The sequence below is a fragment of the Podarcis bocagei genome, assembly GCF_964188305.1.
Source record: "Podarcis bocagei genome assembly, chromosome: 6".
Classification (NCBI taxonomy): Eukaryota; Metazoa; Chordata; class Lepidosauria; order Squamata; family Lacertidae; genus Podarcis; species Podarcis bocagei.
In genome coordinates this window covers 12,859,288-12,885,312 of record NC_138130.1, presented here as the reverse complement: position 1 = coordinate 12,885,312, position 26,025 = coordinate 12,859,288, and the positions used below count along the sequence as shown (strand labels likewise).

Genomic DNA, 26,025 nt, shown 5'->3' with positions numbered 1-26,025 from the left:
AGCCCTGCTGCATCAGAGCAAAGACTTCTCTAGTTTAGCATCATGTTCCCACAGTGATCAGCCACTGACATTCAAAGACATATTCCTTCTGATCCCAGAGGTGTCATGGAGACACTGCGGCTAGTAGCCACTGATGGCCTTCCACTCCATGAATTCATCAAATCCCCTTTTAAAACCATTCAATATGGTGGGCATCACCAAATCTTGTGGGAGCAAATTCCATAGTTTATCTATGGGGAGTAGTTCCTTTTATCTGTCTCAAATCCATCATTCAGGTGCATTAAAAAGTAAAAGTAAAGGGACCCCTGACCATTAGGTCCAGTCGTGACCGACTCTGGGGTTGCTTTATTGGCCAAGGGAGCCAACGTACAGCTTCCGGGTCATGTGGCCAGCAACTATGCAAGTCCAGCCTCGCTGACTGCTGTGCCTTTGAAAAGTCATGGAGAACAGCAGTTTCAGCCAATGTAGCTTACCATGTCAAGGCATCACAGAGGAAAGAAAACAAACCAGAGCAGCGTATGGAAACGCCGTTTACCTTCCCGCCAGAGCAGTACTACTTGCACTTTGACGTGCTTTTGAACTGCTAGGTTGGCAGGAGCAGGGACCAAGCAACAAGAGCTCACCCCGTCGCAGGGATTCGAACCACCGACCTTCTGATTGGCAAGCCCTAGGCTCTGTGGTTTAACCCACAGCACCACCCGTGATATGTAGGTGTGAGGGAATGGACAGAGGAGGAATGGTGGAGACTGCCTCCCCGTCCTGACTCTTCCAGGGAAGAGGAAGAGGAAGACAGGATAGATTTACAACAGGGGTTTGAGGGAGGGAGCAGCTCAGAGGCAGATGAGGGGGGAAGCTGGGAAATCATGGGAGAGCCAGAACAACACCTGGCTGACATGTTGCCATTAGAAAGTATTCCAGACTCTCCATCTCCCAGAACCCGGTGAGCCTTAAAAGTAGGAGAGCAAAGAGCTCAAAGACAGAGGGCAGGTTAAGAGGGAGGGGGAGGGAAACTGAGCCAAGGAACTTGAAATCTTTATCCACACATACAGAGCCTATTTTGCATATCATCGTCTACACCAACCTAGTGCCCTCCAGTTGTTGTTGGATTACAACTGTCATCCATCATGGCTTGCATGGCCAATGGTTAGGGGCAATGGGACTTGTAATCCAACAACATCTGGATTGCACTACAGTGGTACCTTGGGTTATAAACGCTTCAGGTTACAAACTCCACTAACCCAGAAGTAGTACCTCGGGTTGAGAACTTTGCCCCAGGATGAGAACGGAAATTGCACGCCATCGGCATGGCGGCAGCAGGAGGCCCCATTAGCGAAAGTGCACCTCAGGTTAAGAACGGTTTTGGGTTAAGAACGGACCTCTGGAATGAATTAAGTTTGTAACTAGAGGTACCACTGTATACTAATAGAGAACACAATTTTCTAAATCATGGATACTTATGAAAACAAAAGAGCAGTCCCAGTCTCTCCCCCCCCCTTCTGAAATAGAAGCTCTAAGGAGGGGGGGAGAAAGCAGTCCAAGTCCATTCTCTGTGTCCACTGAATGCTGACTAATTGTTGAGGGAGTAAAATATGGAAAGCTGTCCAAGAGGAGGAGAAACGGAATAGACTTTCCTGACAGAGAGCTTAGTTGACTGGAACCAGGAACCGATGCACTCAACCTGCAAGTCCCATTCATTTCAAGTCCCACTTGTTTAAGTGAATGGAAAACTTGCTGCTTGCATGAACGTTTTATATGCCCATTTAAATATTTGCATTCGTACACATATTGGAACGGCTGGACCAAGGCTATAATCCGCTCCCACACCACAAGGTAAGTGTTGATAGGCAGGTGAACTGTCAAGTACGCTTTCAGATGAACCTCTGGGAAAGGTGGGGGAGAAAAACAATAAAAGGAAAAGCTGAACAATACAAAAGAGTTTATTTGCTTCCTCTCTCAAACTACAATGAAGAAAGATTTTCCATCAATCCCGTTATGCTTGTCTCTCGCCCTCTGCGTAGAACAGTTCAAGAAATCATTCTCCTACCACATAGGACATAAAGAGTGAAAAATATTGGCAGGCTTTTGTCATCTTGTACTAGCTGATAGCAAGGAAATGAGTTTCTGTGGATGAGCAGAGGGCTTTCTGCAGTGGATTGGACATTGGCACAGCACATTTCTTTACATGCCTGAGAAAATGACATTCTGCTTGTAGGAATAAATATGTTTTAAAAAAAGCCAAACAAAACCCACTCAATGCTTAATACATTACAGCATTAGCAATTCTATACAATTTAATTCAGCCCACTCTGACAAGGTCTCGGTGTGCTGAAAGCACAGAAAATAGACTGGCAGATCAAATATTTTCAAGTACAGAAAGTAAGCTTGAGAAAGTGGTTTCCTCTCTCTTCCCACATCTCTTAAAACTGAAAGCATCATCTATCATCTATCTATCTATCTATCTATCTATCTATCTATCTATCTATCCATCCATCCATCCAGAAAAAAACAAACATAGGGTTTTGATTATGCGATTTGATCCAATCCTACTGTCAGGCGGCAGTGGAACCAACCCCCATGGCAGGTTGCCGGGAACAGACAAGACAAGGAAAAGTCCTTACCATCTATTTTTATTCAATATTCACAGAGAGAGGCTTGGGAATGTGGCCTCTCGGAATAATGGTGTTGCTGCGAGTGAATCTCCACCCCTCCATCTCTCCCACTTTCTCATGAGTCATCATTGCAGGTGCTGAAAAGTGCCCTCTGCCTTTGAGCTCTTTGCTCTCCTACTTTCAAGGCTTGCCAGGTTCTGGGAGGGGGGGTCTGGAAGGCTTTCTAAAGACACTGAGTCCATCAGCTGTCACCCCCCTAGTGCTTCTTATTCCTCCTCCTCCTCCACCTCTCCCATTATTTCCCAGCTTTCCCCCTCATCTGCCTCTGAGCTGTGACCTCCCTCAAACCCCTGTTGTAATTCTGAACTGTCTCCATCTTCTCTGGAAGGGTCAGGCTGGGGAGGTGGTCTCCACCATTCCTCTGCCCAGTCCCTCACAGCAGCCCTATATAGGGAAGTTTTTTTAATGTTTAATGTTTTATTATGTGTTGATATATGTTGGAAGCCACCCAGAGTGGCAGGACAACCCTGTCAGATGGGTGGGGTATAAATAATAATAAAAGTATTATTATTATTATTATTATTATTATTATTATTATTATTATTATTACAGTGGTGCCTCGCAAGACGAAAAGAATCCGTTCTGTGATTCTCTTCGTCTAGCGGTTTTTTCGTCTTGCGAAGCAAGCCCATTGACGGATTAGCGGATTAGCGCTATTAGCGCTATTAGCGGCTTTTAGCGGCTTATCGTCTTATCGGATCAGCTGATAAGCGGCTTAGCGGCTTAGAAAAAGGGGGGGGAACCGGCAGGAACTCGCAAGACATTTTCATCTTGCGAAGCAAGCCCATAGGAGATTCGTTTTGCAAAGCACCTTCAAAACGGAAAACTCTTTCGTCTAGCGAGTTTTCCGTCTTGCGAGGCATTCGTATTGCGGGGCACCACTGTATTATTATTATTTTATTAAATAGCATGTCCCTATTTTAATCAGAGAAATGTTGGAGGAGATGCCTTGATAAAGACTGTTCTCCTTCATGGAGAGCACATGTTGCAGTGGGGTCTGACAGGCCACCCCTCTGTTGCTGGGCAGGATCGTATAGATGGCCATAGCAGTGATTGAGCTGTTTGAGTTACGGGGGAAATTTTGATGTTGCCAATTTGTGGGATGGACCAAGGGTTTTAGATACTGAGCACGCAGCATTGAGCATTCTCTTTCGCTGTGTGCACCAGATCACCCCCACCCTCCCTAATTTAGGGCTTTTGCGTTTGACCTTACTATACCTGTCATGGGGTTGTCTACTCTTGGGGCAGGGGCCTTGGGGGAGGGGCCCGCCAATCCATTTGGCGGATTGGCTGGTGCCATTTGGTTTTTGCCTACTGCGTAGCAAATCGTCACAACTTGTTAAGGTTGCGGTTAGGCATTGGTTAATTTTTTGGTTGGTGGAGGGGATGTGGTTGGCTGTGCCTGCCCCTCCAATGCTGCTGCTGCAAGGGAATTCCGTTAAAGGAATCCAGGGGCTCGCCATGCTTTCGTCCGAATCCCTGGCATGGGGCTTGGGCCGCACAAGCCCCTGGGAGCATGCGGGGAGAGGTGAGGGTCTGGTGCCCAACTCCATTTTCTCCCCAATATTGTTTTCCCTTACTGGCTTTCGCTGGAATCTGGAAGTCAGTTCTGTCCCCGGACGTGGGGACAGATAGTCGTAACCAATGCCTAAGCAACCACTCACATTTATGTATTTTAATAAAGTTGTGGCCAAAATTATACCAGAAACATTAAATTCTGTGTGAATTGTGATTTATTTGGGGGTGGCTTGGGGACCTCGACATGCAAACAGTGTTCCTGCCAGGTCATTTGCACAGCACCCTCCTCCCCACCAACTTGGTCCTCCCATTTCCCCCCACCCCGGTAAACAGCAGCCAGTCCGTGGCCTGGAGGTCGATTTAGTGCTGTTGCTTCTCCCCACCGTCTGCTTCTGCACCCTTTTCTGAGCTCATGTCAACAGTGCACCACAGTGGCTTTGCAGAAGGTCATGACACTAGGATTCCTGCAAGGATCGAGAGATGTGTGTAAAGCACAGGTGTAGCACAATTTGGTATTTAAAAAGAAAAGGGGGGAACTCGAAACGAATGAGGATGAAGTGAGTGGTAACCTGACTGTATGCATTCAAGGCTTAGTACATCATTTTTTGTTCTTTGTCATTTGGGTTGTTAGGCTGCTCTGGCAACACTTGCTTCGTGAAGGAAAGATCACTCACCCTGACCCTTCAGGTCTGAAATCATGCTGCATTCACATGGCTGAAAGGCAGCCATTCCGCAGCCATTTGCTCTAAATAATAGCCTTGATTTGAAATATAAACTGAGCGCCTTTTAAAAAAATAAAACCGACATCTTGGCATGGCTCCTAATGGGGAATCTCGTTTGCGGAGGGGAAAAACTCAACTCATTTGTATATTTAAAGAAAAGCACACATAGGAAGTTCTGAACACTTTCATTTTAACGTAGTTATTTGATTGTTGGGTTCAGTTAAAACCAGTTTATTTGCTGTAGCCTTTAATTTTCATTTGAATGTTGTTATGATTTCGGTGTGATATAAGTCTACCGTTGCTTGAACTGTAATTAATGTAATCCGTTGCCTACTCATTGTATCCGAATGTGATGCCCTCAGCCCTTGGGTCTCTTCCAGGTCATGCCCCAATGTAATAATAATAATAATAATAATAATAATAATAATAATAATAATAATAATAATAATAATAAATACCTTTATTGTCATTGAAATAGCCTCCCTCCCCCCCAACACTCAATCTCTTATCGAACAACACACCACCTCGCAATTCAATTTCTTTATGTTATTTTCTGTTCAACAGCCTAACAGCCCACGGATAGAAGCTATTTTTTAGCCTGTTGGTATGGCTAATTATACTTCTATATCTCCTGCCCGAGGGTAGAAGATTAAAGAGATGGTGGCCGGGGTGTGAGTCATCCCTGAGAATTTTTCTCGCTCTCCTAAGGCAACGATCCCTTGCAATGCCATCTAGCAGACTCAAGGAACAGCCCATGATATCATGTGCTGTATTCACCACCCTCTGTAGAGACTTTCTGTCCATGGCTGTCAAGCCAGCATACCACACTGTGATACAATATGAAAGGACACTTTCTATTGGGGACCGGTAAAAGGAGTTCATCAGTTGTTGTTTAACATTCTTCTTTCGCAAGATCCTGAGGAAATGAAGTCTCTGTTGGGCCTTTCTGACCACCTGAGTTATGTTGATTTTCCAAGTGAGGTCCTTACTAAGGTCAACTCCCAGGAATTTAAAGGAGGAGACTCTCTCCACACAGCCCCCCCCCGATATACAATGGGGCAAGTTCCCCTCTCTTCCTCTTCTGCACCCTTCTTGAAGGCTTTTACCTGACCGGAATGTGTCCCGTGAGGATGCCTTTTGAATGCCTGGATGGAGAAAAGTGTCTGTACGTAGAGTAGGAACCTCTGGCTTTTGTGGGGCTGGAATGTAGCCTACTATACAAAGTCACATCCATTGCTCCACCCACTTTTCTATTTGGCCCCGCCCACCAGAAGGCTGTGGTCCCAGAAGGTCGCTCATAAGGATAATGTGTCCTCAAACTAAAAAAAAGGCTCCCATCCCCAGTATATAGGGATGCAGCCTAAAGTGTCATTCATTTCAGGCCCCATCTGCTCTGTAAATTTAAAGCAGTATAGTACCATTTTTTAAAGCCATGGTCTCCTGCAAAGAATCCTGGGAAGTGAAATTTGTTAAGGGTGCAGACAGTTGTTAGGAGATCCCTATTCCCCCCACAGACCCACGATTCTCAGAGGGGTATAACATAGGGTTACCAGACGTTCCCAGTTCCCGGGGACAGTCCCTGGATTTGCAAATCTGTTTCTGGACAAATTCCGTCCCCAGAATGTCCCCAGATTTGCAAATCTGTCCCCGTGAAACGAGGCAGCGGCAGCCTCAGCAGCCCAGAGCGAGCCTGGTAGCACAGTTGGCTCTGGCTGGCTTCAGGAGCTGCTCGCTGCCGTGGCACCCACCATTTTTCCTTGCCGGAAGTCCCCATATGATGTGTTGCACTGTGGTTCTGAGAGATGGAGGGCCTGGAGTACTTTCTAATTACAATGTGTCAGCTGGGTGTTGCTCTGGCTCTCCCATGATTTCCAAGCTTTTCTCTTCATCTGCCTCTGAGCTACTACCTCCCTCAAACTCCTGTTATAAATCTATCCTGTCTTCCTCTTCCTCTTCCCTGGAAGGGTCAGGATGGGGAGGCAGTCTCCGCCATTCCTCCTCTGCCCAGTCCCTGACGTTGGGTGACACCTGGGGTGGTGGTCTCCACCATTCTTCCTCATCTACCCAATCCCTGACACTGGGTCATGAGAAACCCCACACAAGTAATTTGACATTATGTGAGAAACAGTGTGGTGTAATGGTTGAATACAAACCAGGTTCAACTCTCTGCTGAGCCATGAAGCTCACCATTTCATCTTGGGCCAGTCATACCCTTTGAGCATGTCCTATCTTGAGGGTTGCCGTAAGGATAAAATAGCTCCATGCAGGAAGGGCGGGGAATAAACTGAATAGAATAAAATACAAATAAATAAATTGGCCCTGAATATTCCTGTTTCCAGTCCACAAATAAGAAAGGCTTCCTCTCTTCCGCTTCATGCTAGTTCAGAACTGTATAAATCCCGAGTGACGTATATCACTTGAGAGATGAGAACTGACGTGCTGGATGCAAAAGCTCTCATTTCCACAGTCTTTTCTTTCCCAAATCCAAAAGACTAGAAGTTGGCTTAGGTCCCAGCATACTCATAGATGTCCAATAATTCAGCATTAGTTTTATACTTTCCCATTAAAACTTCTCTAATCCGTTGCATGTATAATAAGTCAGTGTTGTGAAACTTCATCCATTTTCTTTCAAGAGGAGGAGTGCCATTGCATGATTTACCAGTCGGCACTGGGCAGAGGAGGGGAGAGAAAATAGAAAAAATGGGTTGATTTCTTTTTTGTATAAAGGTGATATAAATGCACTGTTTCTATCTACACATTGGCTAGGTACAGCTGAACTGCTTTATGTTTTGGGGCACCCCCTCTCATCATCAACAAACAAATCCCACAAAAAACCCATACCCAATAAAACAATAAAAGGGGGTGGAAGACCTCAAGCTCATTGTGACCTCTGGCCTGGACCACAACCTAATTCTTCTTCTTCTTTGGCAATCCCTCGTAGCTGAGTAAGATCCCATGAACACAATCTTACCCGTGAGTCCATAAGTGACTGTGGAGGCCAATTCTGGATCCACGCGTCCTTCCACAGTGGTGGCATAGGTTTCCGGGTGGGAGTTGATCATGGTGAGGGTTTGCCAAACGTGCCTTCTTCTTAGTACATTTCCCCCTTTCGTCCTGAGTTCAAGCAGCTTCAAACCTAATAACATACCCGTCTCTCCAGTCAGCCAAGTTGAATCAACCAGCAGTGTTATTGGCATCCATCTGTCTTAAGAAACAATGGAGTGGGCTTTGGGGGTGATGTCAAGCTGCTCCATTAGCAGCACCAAAGTGAATTCCCTGGGTGAAAGCCAGGGCACTGTGTGTGGAGGTCCTGGGCTGCTCATACAAGAAGACCCCACTCTCGGCCTTGCTGGTGTGGTCCAAAAGAAAGCAGAGCAATATGAGCCAACAGTGTGATGCGGCAGCTAAAAAAGCCAATGCAATTCTGGGCTGCATCAATAGGAGTATAGCATCTAGATCAAGGGAAGTAATAGTGCCACTGTATTCTGCTCTGGTCAGACCTCACCTGGAGTACTGTGTCCAGTTCTGGGCACCACAATTCAAGAAGGACACTGACAAACTGGAACGTGTCCAGAGGAGAGCAACCAAAATGGTCAGAGGCCTGGAAACGATGCCCTATGAGGAACAGCTAAGGGAGCTGGGCATGTTTAGCCTGGAGAAGAGGAGGTTAAGGGGTGATATGATAGCCATGTTCAAATATATAAAAGGATGTCACATAGAGGAGGGAGAAAGGTTGTTTTCTGCTGCTCCAGAGAAGCGGACACAGAGCAATGGATCCAAACTACAAGAAAGAAGATTCCACCTAAACATTAGGAAGAACTTCCTGACAGTAAGAGCTGTTCGACAGTGGAATTTGCTGCCAAGGAGTGTGGTGGAGTCTCCTACTTTGGAGGTCTTTAAGCAGAGGCTTGACAACCATATGTCAGGAGTGCTCTGATGGTGTTTCCTGCTTGGCAGGGGGTTGGACTCGATGGCCCTTGTGGTCTCTTCCAACTCTATGATTCTATGATTCTATGATTCTATGTTTAGCACTGGCTAGGCTGCAGGAGTTGCCAGAAGGAGGTGTACAAGGCACCGTCCAACCATCTTAGGAACTCAACTCTGGGTTTGTGTAGGGTTTACTCCTTAGCCTTTCCTTCTCCTGAAAATGTCCAGCAAGGCAGCAGAGGTTTAGAATCAGAGTTTTCCTTTTCCAAGATGGGCTACCTTCTCAGGTTAATGAGTCACATCTGCCCCACACATGCAGAAGCTCCCTTTTTGACTGTTGGACCTGCTCTTGGTCTTGTCTGGTCAATCCTCTGGAGCCTGTCTACACCTGCAGGGAAAGTCCCAAACTCATCATGAGTTTGAGACCCATTGGCTACTCTCAACCTGGTTTAGCTGACCAATCGAAGCTGTTCCTGGGGTGTGGCTGTTGTCACCCATCCTTTCATGCCTTTCTCTGCCCCCACTTCTGAGAGAAACCACTCAAAGCTGCTCTGTGAAGAGTGTGTGGCAAGTTCACCTCCATGCTATGATGGAAATGACAACATTTTGAGTCAAACCATGAGGTCTTTTGCAGCATTTCTGTAAATTCTTGTTTGCTTGCAGAGCAGATATTGCAGTCTATCTAGTGCAGAGCTTAAAGGGAATTCTACACTGGGGAGTGGAGGGGAGGATATTCTTTTTAAACAATTGAGAAAGGAAACGCTGTCTGATCATGGGCTGAGGTTAGAAGGCATGGGAGCACATACTTCTCGGGGATGGATTAGCTGGTAGCGTCTAACTTGGTCAAAGGTGCACTGTAAACACAGTAGAATATGCATCACTATGCTCTTATGATTGTACATTATGTAATTCTCTGAGCACGGCGCCATGTAATTAGACAAATGAGTTTGTGTAACCCCAGCAGAACCATAAAATATATCTTGCAGCCGACAGCAGACAGCTGCATTTTGTACAAAGCACAGAGCATAAAACATGACTTGTACCTGTACGTCATGGCAGGAATCCAATATTTATCCCCTGTTTGTATTGCAAGGAAATGAGGTCCTTGGGGTCAGAATGAACAGCTGCTTTAATTATAAGATCCCAGTATATCACATAAAAGTTTTCTTCGTCTTGTGCAAAGCTCCAGAATATACCCCAAGGGTTCATTTCGATCAGCTTCCATTCTTATGATTGATATGTCTATGTACGAATCGTCTGGCAAATTATCTGTTTCGGGTGTCAAGATAAAAGGCCCGTTTTCAACTCTGCTGCATGAGGCAATGGGATGTGGCATCTATTATTAATGCAGTTTTTAAACTCTCTGCTGCCTTTTTTTTTTCTTAGAGAGGTATGACAAGAGACGGCTTTTGTGAAGAAAGTTTTCAACCTGCTTCTTGTTGCTTCAAGCTGAAGCTTTGATATATATATCAATAGGCTTTCCTTACTGCCATGGGCTCCAGTTTTGCCCAACAATCCCTTCTGTGCCTCTCCTGGTCCACCCTGTTATGTGTCAAACCACTACCACCCTGTGCTGCGCAGACTGTATGCTGTATGTTGGAGAGAAATACAGCATGGGTCAAACATATTTGCACAAATGATAATAATAATAATAATAATAATAATAATAATAATTATTATTATTATTATTATTATTATTATTATTATTATTATTATTATTTTATTATTTATACCCTGCTCATCTGGACAGGTTGCCCCCGCCACTCTGGGTGGCTTTCAACACATATGAAAACATAACAAACAAACAAAACCATTAAAAACTTCATGATGTCTTCTAAAAGTCAGATAGTTGTTTATTTCCTTGACATCTGAAGGGAGGGCGTTCACAAGGAGGGTGCCACTACCGAGAAGGCCCTCTGCCTGGTTCCCTGTAGCTTCACTTCTCGTAGTGAGGGAACCGCCAGAAGACCCTCAGAGCTGGACCTTAGTGTCTGGGCTGAACGATGGGGGTGGAGACACTCCTCCAGGTATCCTGGGCCAAGGCCATTTAGAGATTTAAAGGTCATCACCAACCGTTTAAATTGTGCTCAGAAATGTACAGGGAGCCAGAATGGATCCTTTAGAATACTTTAAGTCATCATTCCCTGGCCCAGTCACCCCTCACAAATATATTCCAAGAAACCACAAACAACAGGCTGACACACATGGACCCATGTAGATATGCATTTATGGAGTAGACTGTGTCACCACCTAACAGTGATGCTTAGAGTTCCGTTGAGCAGCAATATTGAGTTTTTCAGAACACCTCTCTGTCTTGTGGGCCACACCATCTTCAAAGCATTCATACACACCTGGCTCATATATTCACAGATCCTCAGATATAATGACTGTGTATTTCATCTGGGCTTTCAATTGCTTGGGAAGAGGGATTCTGCTCCCTATTGCTTCTAGTGCTGCCTTCTCAAGAATTTCCAAGATGGCTGACAGAGGAAGGCGGGGTGGCTGCATTCTTTTCTGTGGCTGGCAAATAAGCAAAATCTGCATGACACTGATGAAGAAACAGCAGGTCTCTTCACTTTCTCATCCCTACCTGAAGTTGACATGGGTTGACCTTCTTCATGACAAACATCTGTTCTGTCATGGAGCTATGGCTCTTCCCTAACAGCTGGGGTCACTGTGCCAGGCTAGCGTTGGATAACTTGAGAGGCCAAAGAGAGGCCAAAGATCAGCCATGAAGATCACTGGGTGGCTTTGAACCAGTCACTCTGTTTTAGCCAACTTCCCAGGGTTGTCATGAAGATAAAATGCAATGATACATGTTCCACACTGAGCTCCTTGGAGAGTGGGAAGATGATGATGATGATGATGATGATGATGATGATGATGATAATAATAATAATAATAATAATAATAATAATAATAACAACAACAACAATAATAATAATAAATTATTTATACCCCACCCTCCCCAGCCAAGACCGGGCTCAGGGCGGCTAACAACCAATAATAAAAACAAGTTGATTAAAATACAATTTAAAAGATTAAGATACAACATTAAAACAATTAGGGAGCAATCTCTTCATAGGAGGAGAAAGGAAAAAGAGAGGGGGAGGAAATCAAACTGATTCTGAGCCAAAGGCCAGGTGGACCAACTCTGTCTTACAGGCACTGCGGAAAGAGATCAGATCCCGCAGGGCCCTGGTCTCAAGAGACAGATCATTCCACCAGGCCGGAGCCAGTGCTGAGAAGGCCCTGGCTCTGGTTGAGGCTAATCTAACTTCCTTAGGGCCCGGGACGTCTACGGTGTTGCTATATATGGACCTTAAGGTCCTCCGTGAGGCATACCAGGAGAGGCGGTCCCATAGGTACGAGGGTCCTAGGCCGTGAAGGGCTTTAAAAGTCAAAACCAGCACCTTAAATCTGACCCTGTATTCCACCGGGAGCCAATGCAGCTGGAAAAGCACTGGGTGAATATGCTCCCATGGCAGAGACCCTGTGAGGAGCCTCGCTGCAGTATTCTGCACCCGCTGGAGTTTCTGGGACAGCTTCAAGGGCAGCGCCGCATAGAGCGAATTACAGTAGTCAAGATGTCAGGGACTGGCTGGATGATCAGGAGTGGTGGGAGGCTTCAGCTGGAGAACCTTACAAGGGAAGTCCCAGAAGAGGAAGGCTCAGAGCCAAGGAAGTGGAGGTGGGACACTGAACAAGGTCAGAGGATGAAGGGGGGCAGAATGGTTGGATGCTGAACAAGCAATGGCCAAGAGAGAGAGGAAGAAATGGCAGAAAGCACTGAAGCAGGGCAGGCAGGAGGAGGTGGGAGCTGAGGCTGCAGCAGACTCTCAGGAGTCTGCCGGTCCTACTCTATCCAGCTCCTCTCCTCCCTTGTCTCCAAGGGCATGAAAGGCTTTGCGTGTAGCAGAGCAAAGAGCTCAGAGACCCCTTCCCAATGGCGTTTCTGATGGCTGGGAAAACCGCTGGATGGGGAGGAGACTTGGGGGGAAGTAGGAGGCACAGATTGTCCATTCTGCCAACTGCTTTACCGGGGCCAGTCTTGCCTGCAGGTTTCTCTGTTTGTATTCTGTTTTCTTGAAAAAAGAATTAACTTCATTGCTCATCACTGAGTCTCCGTGCTGACCTGCAGCTGAACCATCCCTGACAGATGTAAATGTAAAATAAAGGACTGCTACCCAAGCCAGTTCTGTTGAATTGGTACATGTAGTTGAAAACAGACTTGTGTGATGATGATGATGATGATGATGATGATGATGATGATGATGATGATGATGATTTATACCCCGCCCATCTGGCTGGGTTTCCCCAGCCACTCTGGGCAGCTTCCAACAGAACACTAAAATACAATACAATGTCTTGTATTAACATAAGCATAACAAAGCTTTCTTGGTACACCTTTTAAAATATATGTGAGTGAGTGAATGAATCAATGAATGAGTGAGTGTATGAGAGAGAGAGAGAGAGAGAGAGAGACTGGCAGACAACTCCACTTTTTGGTACACCTGTTGGCTGAATTTGCAGTACTCCTCTCTCTCTCTCTCTCTCTCTCTCTCTCTCTCTGTGTGTGTGTGTGTGTGTGTGTGTGTGTGTGTGTGTGTGTCCCTCCCTCCCTCTCCTCCTCTTTCTTTCTCCTCCTGGTGTCCGATTCAGGTGCTCTCGACTTTTTCTCCAGCTGAGTACTGACATATTTTAAGTGCTTATATAGGACAGACACACCTGGTTTCCATTGTCTCTCTGTGAGACAATGGCAAGTTTCTGAAGTTGAATCATCATCTGTCAGGACCCTTTGTGTTCCATCATGTGAGGCTCCATAGTTACTTATTTTCTGACGGCTGGCTGCTTTGTCTTTCAACAGATGCTATGCTTTTGGTAGCAGACAGATTAGAGGGACCATTCAACATTGAATCTGTTATGGATCCTATTGATGTCAAGATTTCCGAAGCCATCATGAACATGCAAGAAAACAGTGTACATGTGACAGCAAAGGTATCAAACACATTGTTGCTACTAAATGCCTCAGCTAGATATCAAACTCTACCATTGCTTCTTTAGAAATTTGGTTGTTTCTTTCCTTAAATATCCAGATGACCAACCACAAAACCAGGAAATCACCACGGGCAGGGGGGAAAAGAGGGGAGAAACTCCAGGTGCTTGCCATATGATTTATTCGATGAAATGAGGTAGTAAAGTATAGAGCAAAATAAGGCTATGAGAATCTATTACATTAGTTGCTTTGCTATCCCATTTCTTATGTATGTTATTGGTATATTTATAGTGTGTTCCTCCTACTCCCCGAGGAAGGATTTGTTCTGAAATGTGTCAGGCTTGGAGTAAGTGTTATTGTAAGCATCTGGAGCATTTTCCTCTATTTTTCCTGAAAGGTCTGGCCTGAAATCTGCTTTCTGTGCAGGGGCTGGACTGAAGGCATGAAGAGGCTTGAACTCTCAGTAGGTCTTCAGCAGGCAATCAATCGATCTCAAGCAGGGATCCTGCCTGTGCAACAAATCAAAGGAGGGAATGGCACAAAAAGACCATCCACACCAACAGAGGAAATTTCATTACAGTGGTACCTTGGTTCTCAAACTTAATCCGTTCCGGAAATCTGTTCCAAAACCAAAGTGTTCCAAAACCAAGGTGCACCTTCCCATAGAAAGTAAGGCAAAATGGATTAATCCATTCCAGACTTATCAAAGCAACCCCTAAAACAGCAATTTAACGTGAATTTTACTATCTAACGAGACCACTGATCCATAAAGTGAAAGCAATAAACAATGTACTGCAGTCACACAATCAATCAGTCAGTAGCTGAACTGGGTTCCACACTGTCACAAAAACAAGAAAAAGCTGCAAAAACACAAAAGAAATAGCAAAAAGAGACAGACCTCAGCGTAACAGTCAAAACAGAAGTGTGGCACTCAGAGCCAGTGTGGTGTAGTGGTTAAGAGCGGTAGTCTCGTAATCTGGGGAACCGGGTTCGCGTCTCCGCTCCTCCACATGCAGCTGCTGGGTGACCTTGGGCCAGTCACACTTCTCTGAAGTCTCTCAGCCCCACTCACCTCACAGAGTGTTTGTTGTGGGGGAGGAAGGGAAAGGAGAATGTTAGCCGCTTTGAGACTCCTGAAGGGGAGTGAAAGGCGGGATATCAAATCCAAACTCTTCTTCTTCTTCAAATCGGAAGCATAACACTCAAAATGGAGGACTTTCTGCTTCCGAAAAAGGTTAGCAAACCAGAACACTTACTTCCAGGTTTGCAGTGTTTGGGTTTCCAAGTTGTGTTAGTACCAAGAGGTTTGAGAACCAAGGTACCACTGGACACCAATAGTCAAGAGTGGGTCAAGTTGTACTTCCAGATTCCCACAAAAGCTTCTGGACTATGCCTGTTCACTGGGCTAGAAAATACAGAGGTTACAGTCTTGTTACATGTTGCTAGCTGTGGATTGCTCTTTCTTGTCCCACACTAGACCTCTGCCTTCTTCCTCCCATAATATAACAAGGAAATGTTGCAACAGGTCCCCAACTTTATTACAACAGCCTTCAAAAACCAATTACCATATTTGTAACACTGCATCTGGACAGTTGAAGGGCATGCCCATGGGAGTTAGCCCATCTTACCATTGGTACTTTTTTCCAATATAATTTTAACTGAATTTCCATTTTTTTTTACAAATTGACTATAAATTAAAAACTTGACTCAGTTTGCATTTACACTGATTCACACTTTGCGAAACATTACATGAACCAAAACGCACCGTTCTTCAAAATTTGCACTTCTCTGAATTTTGCAATTCAGTTCGGCCAACTAATGCATACAAAAATGCGGATACCAATGTAAAGTGTGCATAGAAACGCATGCATTCGTGAAAATAACATACAAAAATGAATTGCATTGGACAAACTGTGTATTAGGCAACTTTGCATGTGTCTTAGGAGAGATTTGCACTAAAATGAATTTTTAAAAATGAGAGCTTGGAGGGTGTTCCCACATTTCACCCCATCGGTTTCTTAATATTTTGTAGGCTGGGAGAACCAGCTTTTATTTACCACTGCTGATTCACTTTCTAATGGCTGGGAACTATTTTTCTGTCCTATACTGTTTACCAATGTTTTTTAACTATATCCCAGTAGCTTGGTAATTTAGATGTGATTTTGTGATACAAAATCAGCCAGACACACTTTTTAGAATTGCATAAAAATAACAATATAGTCTTTATTTATTTGTAAACTATAAAGATATAAGGACTTGATGACTCCCAGGGTCTCTTACAACTTTACAATTCTGCAATTCTACTAGGGTTTTTTTAAAAAAAGTCAAATAAGAATCTCTCTCTTTATAAATTGTCCTAGCTAAAGAGCAGCTACTAATACTATAGTTGACATGGTACCAGAATCAATACAGCCAACCTGTACTGCTTTGCAAACACACCTTATAAACATATTTTGCAAGGGAGGTGAGCTGAAGGGAGGGGGGACAACAACATGAAGAGCAGGCTTAGAACTACATTTAACTGTATTTACAAAACTTGCAATCTCTCTTTTCCCTAGTTTTCTTACAAGTTCTTTAAGGCTTAGTTATAGATGATGTAATAAGGTTACTGTAGCTTTAAGTGACAGTTGCAGAGGCTTACATGATGGCTGATAAAACCTAGTTCCTAACCTTGTTTACCGTATTTTTCGCTCCATAGGGCGCACCGGACCATAGGGCACACCTAGTTTTTAGGGGGGGGAATCAAGGGGGGGAATCTTATTTTTTTTTCCCAGCCCCAAAGAGCAGCGTACAGGCTGCGCGCAACCTCTTCCTGCCGGAGGGGTTGCGCGCGGCTATGGCACAAGCCAAGGCAGCCAGCGGGATGGATCCCGCTGGCTGTTTTGGCTTCCTCTTTAGCCCCACGCAAGCTCTCCCTGCCGGAGGGGCTGCACGCGGCTATCCCTGAAGCCTGGAGAGCGAGAGGGGTCGGTGCGCACTGACGCCTCTCGCTCTCCAGGCTTCAGCGAAAGCAACGTGAAGCCTTTGGAGCGCGGAGGGAGGCTTAGCGTTGCTATCGCTGAAGCCAAGGAGCCTGCATTCGCTCCATAGGACGCACACACATTTCCCCTCAATTTTTGGAGGGGGGGAAATGTGTCCTATAGAGCGTAAAATACGGTAATTTATACGCCATTTACCCATATTCAGTGCTTTTTTCGGGGGGGGGTACACAGGGATGTGCATACCCCTAAACATTTTGTGAATCTTTGTACTTTTGTCCATTTACTGTATTTATTTTTCCCAATTTGAACTATAAAATGGAGATTTTCTTGAGTCAAAATGAGAGCACCCCTAAACATTTTTTTTAGAAAAAAGCACAGCCCATATTTACCCATATTCCTTCTTCCCTAGTCAATCTCACCACAAGGTCCTGTAGACTTGTTTTCTTTGAGCCAGGCTTGCATGAAGTTCTCACTGTGGTCAGTTCCAGAAGCTCCTTGTTGAATTCTCCTCACTGCTTAGCATCTTTATATGGCCTCACTGCCAATCTTCATCTTCAGGGCAGGCTGTAGCTTCAACTTTCTTCAGCCTATGTTGTGTCTTGCCCACCTTCCACCTACTTCTGCCCCAGACTTCTCTCTCAGCTTCTTAATCTCAGCCACTCTAAGTCTCACCCTCTGTCTTGTTCAGCAACTTTGGTCACTCAACAGTATGAATTATGTCATGGCCAGCCTATCCTTCGACAAGATTTGGGTGGCATTGATTTCTCCCCACTCATCAGACCACCTCAACTGTCCAATGAGTGACCAGGCATTTGAGCCCAAATGACCAATCGAAAGTTTATCAAAAAGGACCGAGTTTCCCCAGACCAGCCTGAGGTACTTACATGGCAGCCAACTGTCAGCTGTCAACAGATATTTAATATTTTAATCTAACCCTCACAGGGCCTCCCACCATGTACACACTCTTTCTCTAACTGAACCCAACTGTTTGCTTAAACAAATCTTAAAAGGTATTGTAGTGGTTTGGAGTTACTCGTGCGTAAACTGTCCCCTTTGGGAGCTTGACTGCCTGGGTTAAACTGTCCTGACTGCACAGCCCATCTCAGCGTGGCTGCCTCAGTCACTCGCAGAGTCTGTCTGTGGGCGTTTCTTAAACCGTTGCCAGCATAAGAGTTGTTTGACTCCCAATCGTCTCCGCCTCTCATTGCGCAGGAGTCTCCTGCGCAAGGAGGCCATGGGTAGTGGAGGACCAGGGCTCTCCTCACTGACTTCCAAGGAAGAATCCCGGAGCCCTTCCACCTCTTCTCCCATTTGCTCTCCTGGCTCCTTGGTGTTACGCTGATTTCCTTCCCCCTCCATCAAGCTGCGTCTCCCCCTAGTGTTTGTTCCTTCCCCTGCAGAATCAGAGAGCCTCTCCTTCGCCTGTTGCTCTGATGTCAGTTTCCTGACAGGTATTTTCTCCAAAAGGCCTTTATAAAAGATGTGGGGAACTGAACTTATGTTCAGGAAAAAATGAGAAATTGAGAGAAACCAAAATTGACAGATTCACCCATCCCTAAAGATGGAGGAGGGTTTGTTGAAACAGTTGGTGGTTTCCTTAAGAGCTGATAGCATGTGTTCCCCTCCTGGGCTTTTCTTCTGGAGCATTCATCTGAAGGTGCACAGATCTCCCCCAAACCCCAACACCATATATCAGGATGTGTCCATCCCCCCCCCCATCTACTTAGAAGAGTCCTAGGGCTGCAAACAATGCAGCTTTGTTTTATCAATGCAGAAATTCCCAGGTTTCAGCTCTCCACATTGGCAAAACCTTTTCTGACAAGTTTGTTGCTAGCTAGTAGTCAGACGGAGGTCATTCACGTCAGCCTGAATCAAAGGCCCTTAACATCTAATATGACATATGAATATGACAAATGGTTATTTATCTAGATCTGCATACCTCAAGCCTGACCTGAATGGGGCTTATCCAGGTCCAATCTAGATTTCCTATATGTTGACTACCTTTCAAAATATAACATGTGGAAAGTGATTAAACGAAGCATCCGCTGCGCTCAATTTTAAAACCATTCAGGAGCATGACATTATATTCTTCAGCCTCCAAATACGCTATTTTATTCTGGCAGAACTCTGTCTTTATTCTGACACATCACTAAGTAGAATCAATGAGATCAATTTCCTCCTTTTCATTTTTAACCCCATTCTCTCCCCCACCTATTACGCCAGCCATATTGAGGCTGCTGTCACACAATCACCTTAGCAATATGTCCACTCCTTCTGCATTGTTTTCACCTTCAGTTTATGTAGATTGTGTTGCTCATAATTCTTTGGTGCACACTTGAATGCAAGAGACTGGTCCTTACAGCTTCTTATCCAAAGTGAAGCCTGCTCCCCTTGATCTAGCAGTGGCTTACTGCACAACTGTACAGTGGTGCCTCACAAGACGAAATTAATTCGTTCCGCAAGTCTCTTCGTCTTGCGTTTTTTTCGTCTTGCGATGCACGGTTTCCCATAGGAATGCATTGAAAATCAATTAATGCGTTCCTAGGAAAACCGCCTTCAGACCAGCGCTTCGCTTCCCGCTGCCCCCGGACCTCTTTTGAAGCAAGGGGCTGCGGGGAGATAGCGATCTCCCTGCAGCCCCTTGCTGCAAAAGATGTCCGGGGGAAGCGGGGAAGAAGCGCTTCGCTTCCCGCTGCCCCCGGACCTCTTTTGAAGCAAGGGGCTGCGGGGAGATAGCGATCTCCCTGCAGCCCCTTGCTGCAAAAGACGTCCGGGGGCAGCAGGGAAGAAGCGCTTCGCTTCCCGCTGCCCCCGGACCTCTTTTGAAGCAAGGGGCTGCGGGGAGATAGCGATCTCCCCGCAGCCCCTTGCTGCAAAAGACGTCCGGGGGAAGCGGGGAAGAAGCGCGTCGCTTCCCGCTGCCCCCGGACCTCTTTTGAAGCAAGGGGCTGCGGGGAGATAGCGATCTCCCCGCAGCCCCTTGCTTCAAAAGAGAAGACCCGCTGTCCCCGGGGCAAGCTTCGTTTTGCGAAGCAAGCCCATAGGGAAATTCGTCTTGCGAGGCAACTCGAAAACGAAAAAACCTTTCGTTTTGCGAGTTTTTCGTCTCGCGAGGCGTTCGTCTTGCGGGGTACCACTGTATAGCTTTTCTCCGTTTGGTGGGTCTCAGAAAACACACCAGGAAGCCTTGATGCAAATGCCTCTTCACCAAACACAAATAAGGCTTAAACAGATGGGAGCTGGAGTGGTAGTGGCTAAGTTTTAAACAGAACTCCATTTAGTTCCAAAAACAAGTTACACTCCTTTAAGAAAATAACACCTGAAACAGAACACTTGCCAGTGCAGTCCATTCACACATTTGGCTGCCAGTTAGGTGTAGAAAAATCAAGTGAATGGCCTAAGGAAGTCAGTGAATCACCTGAGCAATTTGAGCCATAATTTCATGGGTTTTGATTTTTACCTCAAATGTTGTCCTTTCATTGAGGTTGCTTTTTGTTCATTGAAAAAAATAGGTAGCCAGTGAGTAAAGCAATGTTTTCAAGCCTGTTTGATAATTATGTTGGAATGTACTTAGACTTAAAATTTAAGACTTAAATGTACACATTTAAGAAACTACTCAGTCTTTGTGCAGTTCCAAGAAAGAAAGAAAGAAAGAAAGAAAGAAAGAAAGAAAGAAAGAAAGAAAGAAAGAACCCAGAGAAGGTCTTGAAAGGGATAACTATATGATCCTTGAGACGGTCCATGCTCTGGTAATTTTTGTTCATGCTTTTGAGTAGCAAGCTGGGGGGGGGGGAATAGTAAAAAAACAAAGGTATTGATTAGTGTCAATGAAAGCCAAAATAGAGCCATTCAAGTATTTTGAACTCAGACCTACATATTGCATGTGTGAGGTATCTGTTTTGATATAGATGACACAACTTGAAATCCAGTTCATGTAACTTGGTGCTTAGACAATAAAATTCACAAGTATAACACATCGAGGCAGTAACAAAAAATCTGCTTATTCAATTGTTGATGATGCTGTTGATCAGTCACTTTGACCAGGTTATCAAATTTATCCATGTGAAATTGAGATCCAGGAATAAGATGCTGCTAGATTCAATTCTTAGTGAACCTTTGGAGTAATTTAGCATGGTTCTTGCAGGTCTTTCAAGGATGTGGACAGCCTAAACCAGCTCCAGCTTTAAGATCCTCCCGCTCTGTTCCGGATACCTTTAATACCCGCTTTCGACCCTATAATCCTGAGGAAAGACCAACAACAGCTGCTGGTACAAGTTTGGACAGGCTGGTAAGTAATAACTATGGTAAAGTGATCTCAATTGTTACGAAAGGGAAGGGATTTTATTTTGAAAGCTGACCTTCTCCACACTCTTAGATGCTCATACCTGTTGCATGACACCACCAGATAAAAAGGTCTAACAGTACAATGAACAGCTATTTCACTCTGAAAAGAAAGAATAGCAAAATAGTTGAATTATTTGGGCAGTGAAAAACTAACAATACTGGAAGTAACAATGATCTTTCCTGCAGACCACTAGAACAACGTAAGTATGTGTCATGTGTGACCCTTCAAAGCATTTCCCTTGGGAAAGCTTTTCTCTCCTTTTCCTTCAGAATGACTTATTCTTGAGTGAGGTGCCACACAATGGTAGGAAAAGTTTGTGTTAGCTGGGGAAGTTTTGTAGGCCAGAGACTTAAATATTGCTTATTCTTGAGGTAAGTGGCTCAGTGAATCTACCTAAAATGTTAGAAACACAACCTACCTCAGATATTCATTTAAATCTTAAATGAAGGACATAAAAAGCTAGCTTTTCAAAGTGTGGACCTATAAAAAATAATTCTGACCTGTGTGTCTTCATGCATTATAGCAGTTTTCTAATTTTACAAATTGAAAATCATTTAAAAAATATAGGGAGGAAAGATTTTTGGTCAGCTAGAACTTAAGAGATAATTAATCTTTTCTCATTCACCTCTTAATCTTGGTTATGTATGTGGCTTCACCATATGGCTATACATGGCCAAAGCAGCTGGCTAGTAACAACAAAACCTTGTTCATATGATGTGAACAGTTATCACCCAACAAAACAAATGTTTTCTTAAAAACTAGGGATGTTGCAGAATTATGCTGAAGACTTTCCTGCTTGCTTACTCAACACTGTTCCTAGAACCGGATGAATCTACTGAGCTCTAGCCAGTGTGGTGCCAGTGTGGTGTAGTGGTTAAGAGCGGTAGACTCCTAATCTGGGGAGCCGGGTTCGCGTCTCCGCTCCTCCACATGCAGCTGCTGGGTGACCTTGGGCCAGTCACACTTCCTTGAAGTCTCTCAGCCCCACTCACCTCACAGAGTGTTTGTTGTGGGGGAGGAAGGGAAAGGAGAATGTTAGCCGCTTTGAGACTCCTTAAAGGGAGTGAAAGGCGGGATATCAAATCCAAACTCTTCTTCTTCTTCTAACAGAATGTGAGAATGGCCTTTTGAGGGTCACAAGTGCACTATAGCCATTTGCCATTCTTCCCCACGTTGTCTTTTGCACTTCTGACTATGGGGGTGGAAAGGAGACGCACATGGGAGTATGGGTGCTCAGCCTTACTTCCAGTGAGACAGTAGGGCATGTAGGGTGAGGAGAACGATCCTTCCAACACCAGTGCCATTGTTGCTTACCTGGATGGCGATGGATGGGCCAACATGGCGGCAAGGTCAGGACCACTGGCTTAGTAGCAGTAGTACCCCCAGCATATGAACTTCTCCTGCAATGAGATGTAAATCCCCATTCACATTCCAGTACAACATATCACATATAAATAGTAGCACTGGATTGACTTTGCCCTTCCTGTCGTCTCCCTGCACGTGCTTTGTGGCATAGGAGCCAACTCCTAGTGGTTGAGGTCCCTTCAGCCGCCCCCTAATAAAATATTTGAGGAGACTGGAGGGCCCCAAAGTTTACAGGCATTGACATTCAAATGGGGGGGTGCCGCATCTTGTGATCGATTACGCAGGGCGGGGCTTACGTAGATCTCCACAATATTTTATTCAAGTTGGCACTCCTGATTGGTGGTTTTTGCTGATGCTGAATGTGGTGTTATCAAAGACGAGGGGAGTTCCCCATTGTCACTGCCCCAGATATATCAGGCCAGAAACCTTTGGGGAATGTCATGAAACATTTTTGGATCGGTAGAAAGACCCACTTTTGCCCCAGATTTCTAAGAGTAGGATACTACAAAGTCAAGACCAAATCTGAAGCTTGCCATCTTTCATGACACCTTTCATGGCATTCCTAATAAAAACACAGTCACATTTCGGATACTTACAGGTAATTATATAAGATATGCATATGTAGTTTCCATTTCATTCAGAAAGCTCCCTGTTGCTTACATGGGCTTCTCAGGAGTTCCCAGTTGTCTATCATCCAGATAAGGAGCCCTCAGCTGTCTTATATCTAGGCCCTGATCAGGTCCATGCCTGCTTAGTTTCAACAATGCTTATAGCATAAGGCACTCTCAGCTCCTTCACTGTCAGTTCTGATTATGTAACTGAGTAGGGGTGCTACATATCTCTATTCCCTGCATTGTTTTCAGTGAAATGTGCCTCTTTGTACCCACATTCTGACCCAACTCTTTGAGAACAGATTGCTGGAAGTAATAGGAACAACTACTATAAATGACAATCGCTTTTTTTAGTTCACTTTTTATGCTATCCATTTCTGATACTTAAGAGAATTAAACCACTCTGTTCTGTCCAACAGAATGACAGACACCCAAGACACAATATTAAGATACAAAAACTATTGCCTGCTATTTGGTCCACTTCACCCACATCCATCCCATTTCAAAGCAGCAGGAAGAAGATAGACTGGGATCTCCTGGCTGTAAACCAGCAAGAGTTTCTGACTCCCAATACAATTGCCCAAAAAACTCCCGAGAACATTCTTTCCTTCTTTCCCCCTCTGAAATTAAGACAGCTTGTGGGGAAATCAGAGCAGATTTGCACGTGAGCTAAATTTTTGGTATTGAAAACAAATCTGTGGACTGAGCAAGTGTTTACCTTGTCCTACAATTCTATGTCCGCTTTCCTGTTTTGCACATAGGTCCAGTTAGTAGACCTCAGACTTCTTTTAGGGCAGAGAGTAGATCTGCCAAGCCTACAATTTGACTCCATCCTTCCCTTTCTTTGGGTCTCCCTTGTGTTTTCCCTGCAATAGGCTGCTGCTACTCAACCAACCCCATCTTCCCTGGGCCCTGTTAAACTTTTACTACCCTATTAAAATATTTCTGGGCTTCATTGACCCAGCTTGCCTCCCTGCGATATCACCTTTCAAGCCTCTCTTCATGTGCTACAGAAATGCAATACATCATAGGAACTACTTTTCATAGAATTCTGCAATAAGAAAAGTCCTCATGTCTCCAAATGAAGAATCATGTGTGGTCACCTAGTGGAAAGACCGCTCCGGGCATCCAGTGTTAAAGGATTGTGCTTCTCCCTTGTATGGGAGAGAGTTCTTCTCGCTGCCTAGCTATTTTTTCTGAAACATGTTTCCTGTGGTAGGTACTGTCAGAAAGGGATGCGGGTGGCACTGTGGTCTAAACCACTGAGCCTCTTGGGCTTGCGGATTGGAAGGTTGGCAGTTTGAATCCCCATGACGAGGTGAGCTCCCATTGGTCTGTCTCAGCTCCTGCCAACTTAGCAGTTCGAAAGCATGCCATTGCAAGTAGGTACTGCTGCGGTAGGAAGGTAAACAGCATTTCCGTGCGTTCTGACTTCTTTCACGGTGTTCCGTTGCATCAGAAGCGGTTTAGTTCCCAGACATTTCACCATCTATTGATCCCTGTGCCACCACTTTATTTCTCACTGCCACCACCCAGGCCCTACCTGGTACAATACTGAGTCCAGTCAGGGTTAAATTGAAACATAAACTTTTGTTTATTTATTTCAGTTTAACAAGCGTGTGGTTTCATAAATGGTATCGGTCAATTACAATCATGGGGTGCCTATCCAGACCTATAACTTCCACTACCTGCTCTCACTCACTAAACCACCTCTCAGATATTTACTTGTCTTCCTAGCCCCTAACTGTTCCTGACTCAGCTTATTTCACTACGCTAACTCAACCTACCCACAAACTCTATTCCAATTCACTCCCACTCCAACCAACCACCCAACTCCCAACAAACTCCTCCCAGAGCTGGTTTTATAGTCCCTCTGACTCCACCCCCCTGGGTCCTGATTGGGTAACCTGTTTAACTATTTCACCTCCAGCACTCTCATATGTTAACATCACAGCCACATGACCTGGAAAGCTGTCTGTGGACAAACACCAGCTCCCTTGGCCTGAAAGTGAGATGAGCGCTGCAACCCCATAGTCACCTTTGACTAGACTTAACCATCCAGGGGTCCTTTACCATTTTTTCTGTCAGAAAGCTGAGAGATGGGGATCCAAGAGACTCTGTCTAGGGGATCTATGCTTATTTACTTGGAAGAAATACCCCCAGATAGTTCATTCCATCCTTGCACAGAAAAGCATCAAGGAAAAAGCCTATTATAGCACTAGCAGAAGCCAGCAGGTCAGGGATGCTCAAACTGTGACCTTCCTTATGGTCACTCCAGCTCCTGTCAGCCTCAGCCATCATGACGAATAGTCAGGGATTATGGGAAAGGCAGGCCAACAACTTCTGGAGAACAACAGTTTCCTCCTCCCAGATTTACTGGCTGCTGCTACTAGCAAACTAATCTCCACGATACAAACTCCAAATGGCAAATCTATGCTGCAGATTTAAAACATTCCCACAAATTTGCCATGCATCTCACTAGTCATAATATATTACTCGTAAGATGAAATGGCGAGAACAGCTTTTCAACGGAGAGATCCATTTCTGTCCATGAGAAAATTGAATGCGCCCAAAACTGAAACAAGTAATCCTAAGCCTGTCAAATTAAAGTGCAATCACTTCAACTCCCAATTAACTTTACAATACACTCATTTTTTACAGCTCCTCTCATAATTAAATAAGCACTTATTGTTGCTAAGTGTCCATATGCATAATGCATCTTCGCTCGCTAAACTTTAATTAAGGAATTCATGTTTCAAACGAGTTGGGACACAAAACTTATTTCACAACTACATTAAACATATGAATCAGTGTTCTTGTTATCAATGCCTTCAACCATCGGATACTTTTCTTTTGTCCCCTCAGACCAAAAAAAAAAAGTTTTTTGACAC

At 44.8% G+C, this 26,025-nt stretch overlaps 1 protein-coding gene across 2 annotated transcripts in view; it reads left to right on the top strand.

The window, feature by feature from the left end:
- GPC6 (glypican 6) overlaps positions 1-26,025 on the top strand; it is an 809,956-nt gene that overhangs the window by 734,091 nt on the left and 49,840 nt on the right. For both annotated transcript variants that reach the window (XM_081198452.1, XM_081198451.1), the window contains exons 5-6: positions 13,704-13,834; positions 20,958-21,101. In XM_081198452.1, the coding sequence (XP_081054578.1) occupies positions 13,704-13,834; positions 20,958-21,101 (275 nt within the window). The remainder of the gene's footprint in view (positions 1-13,703; positions 13,835-20,957; positions 21,102-26,025) is intronic.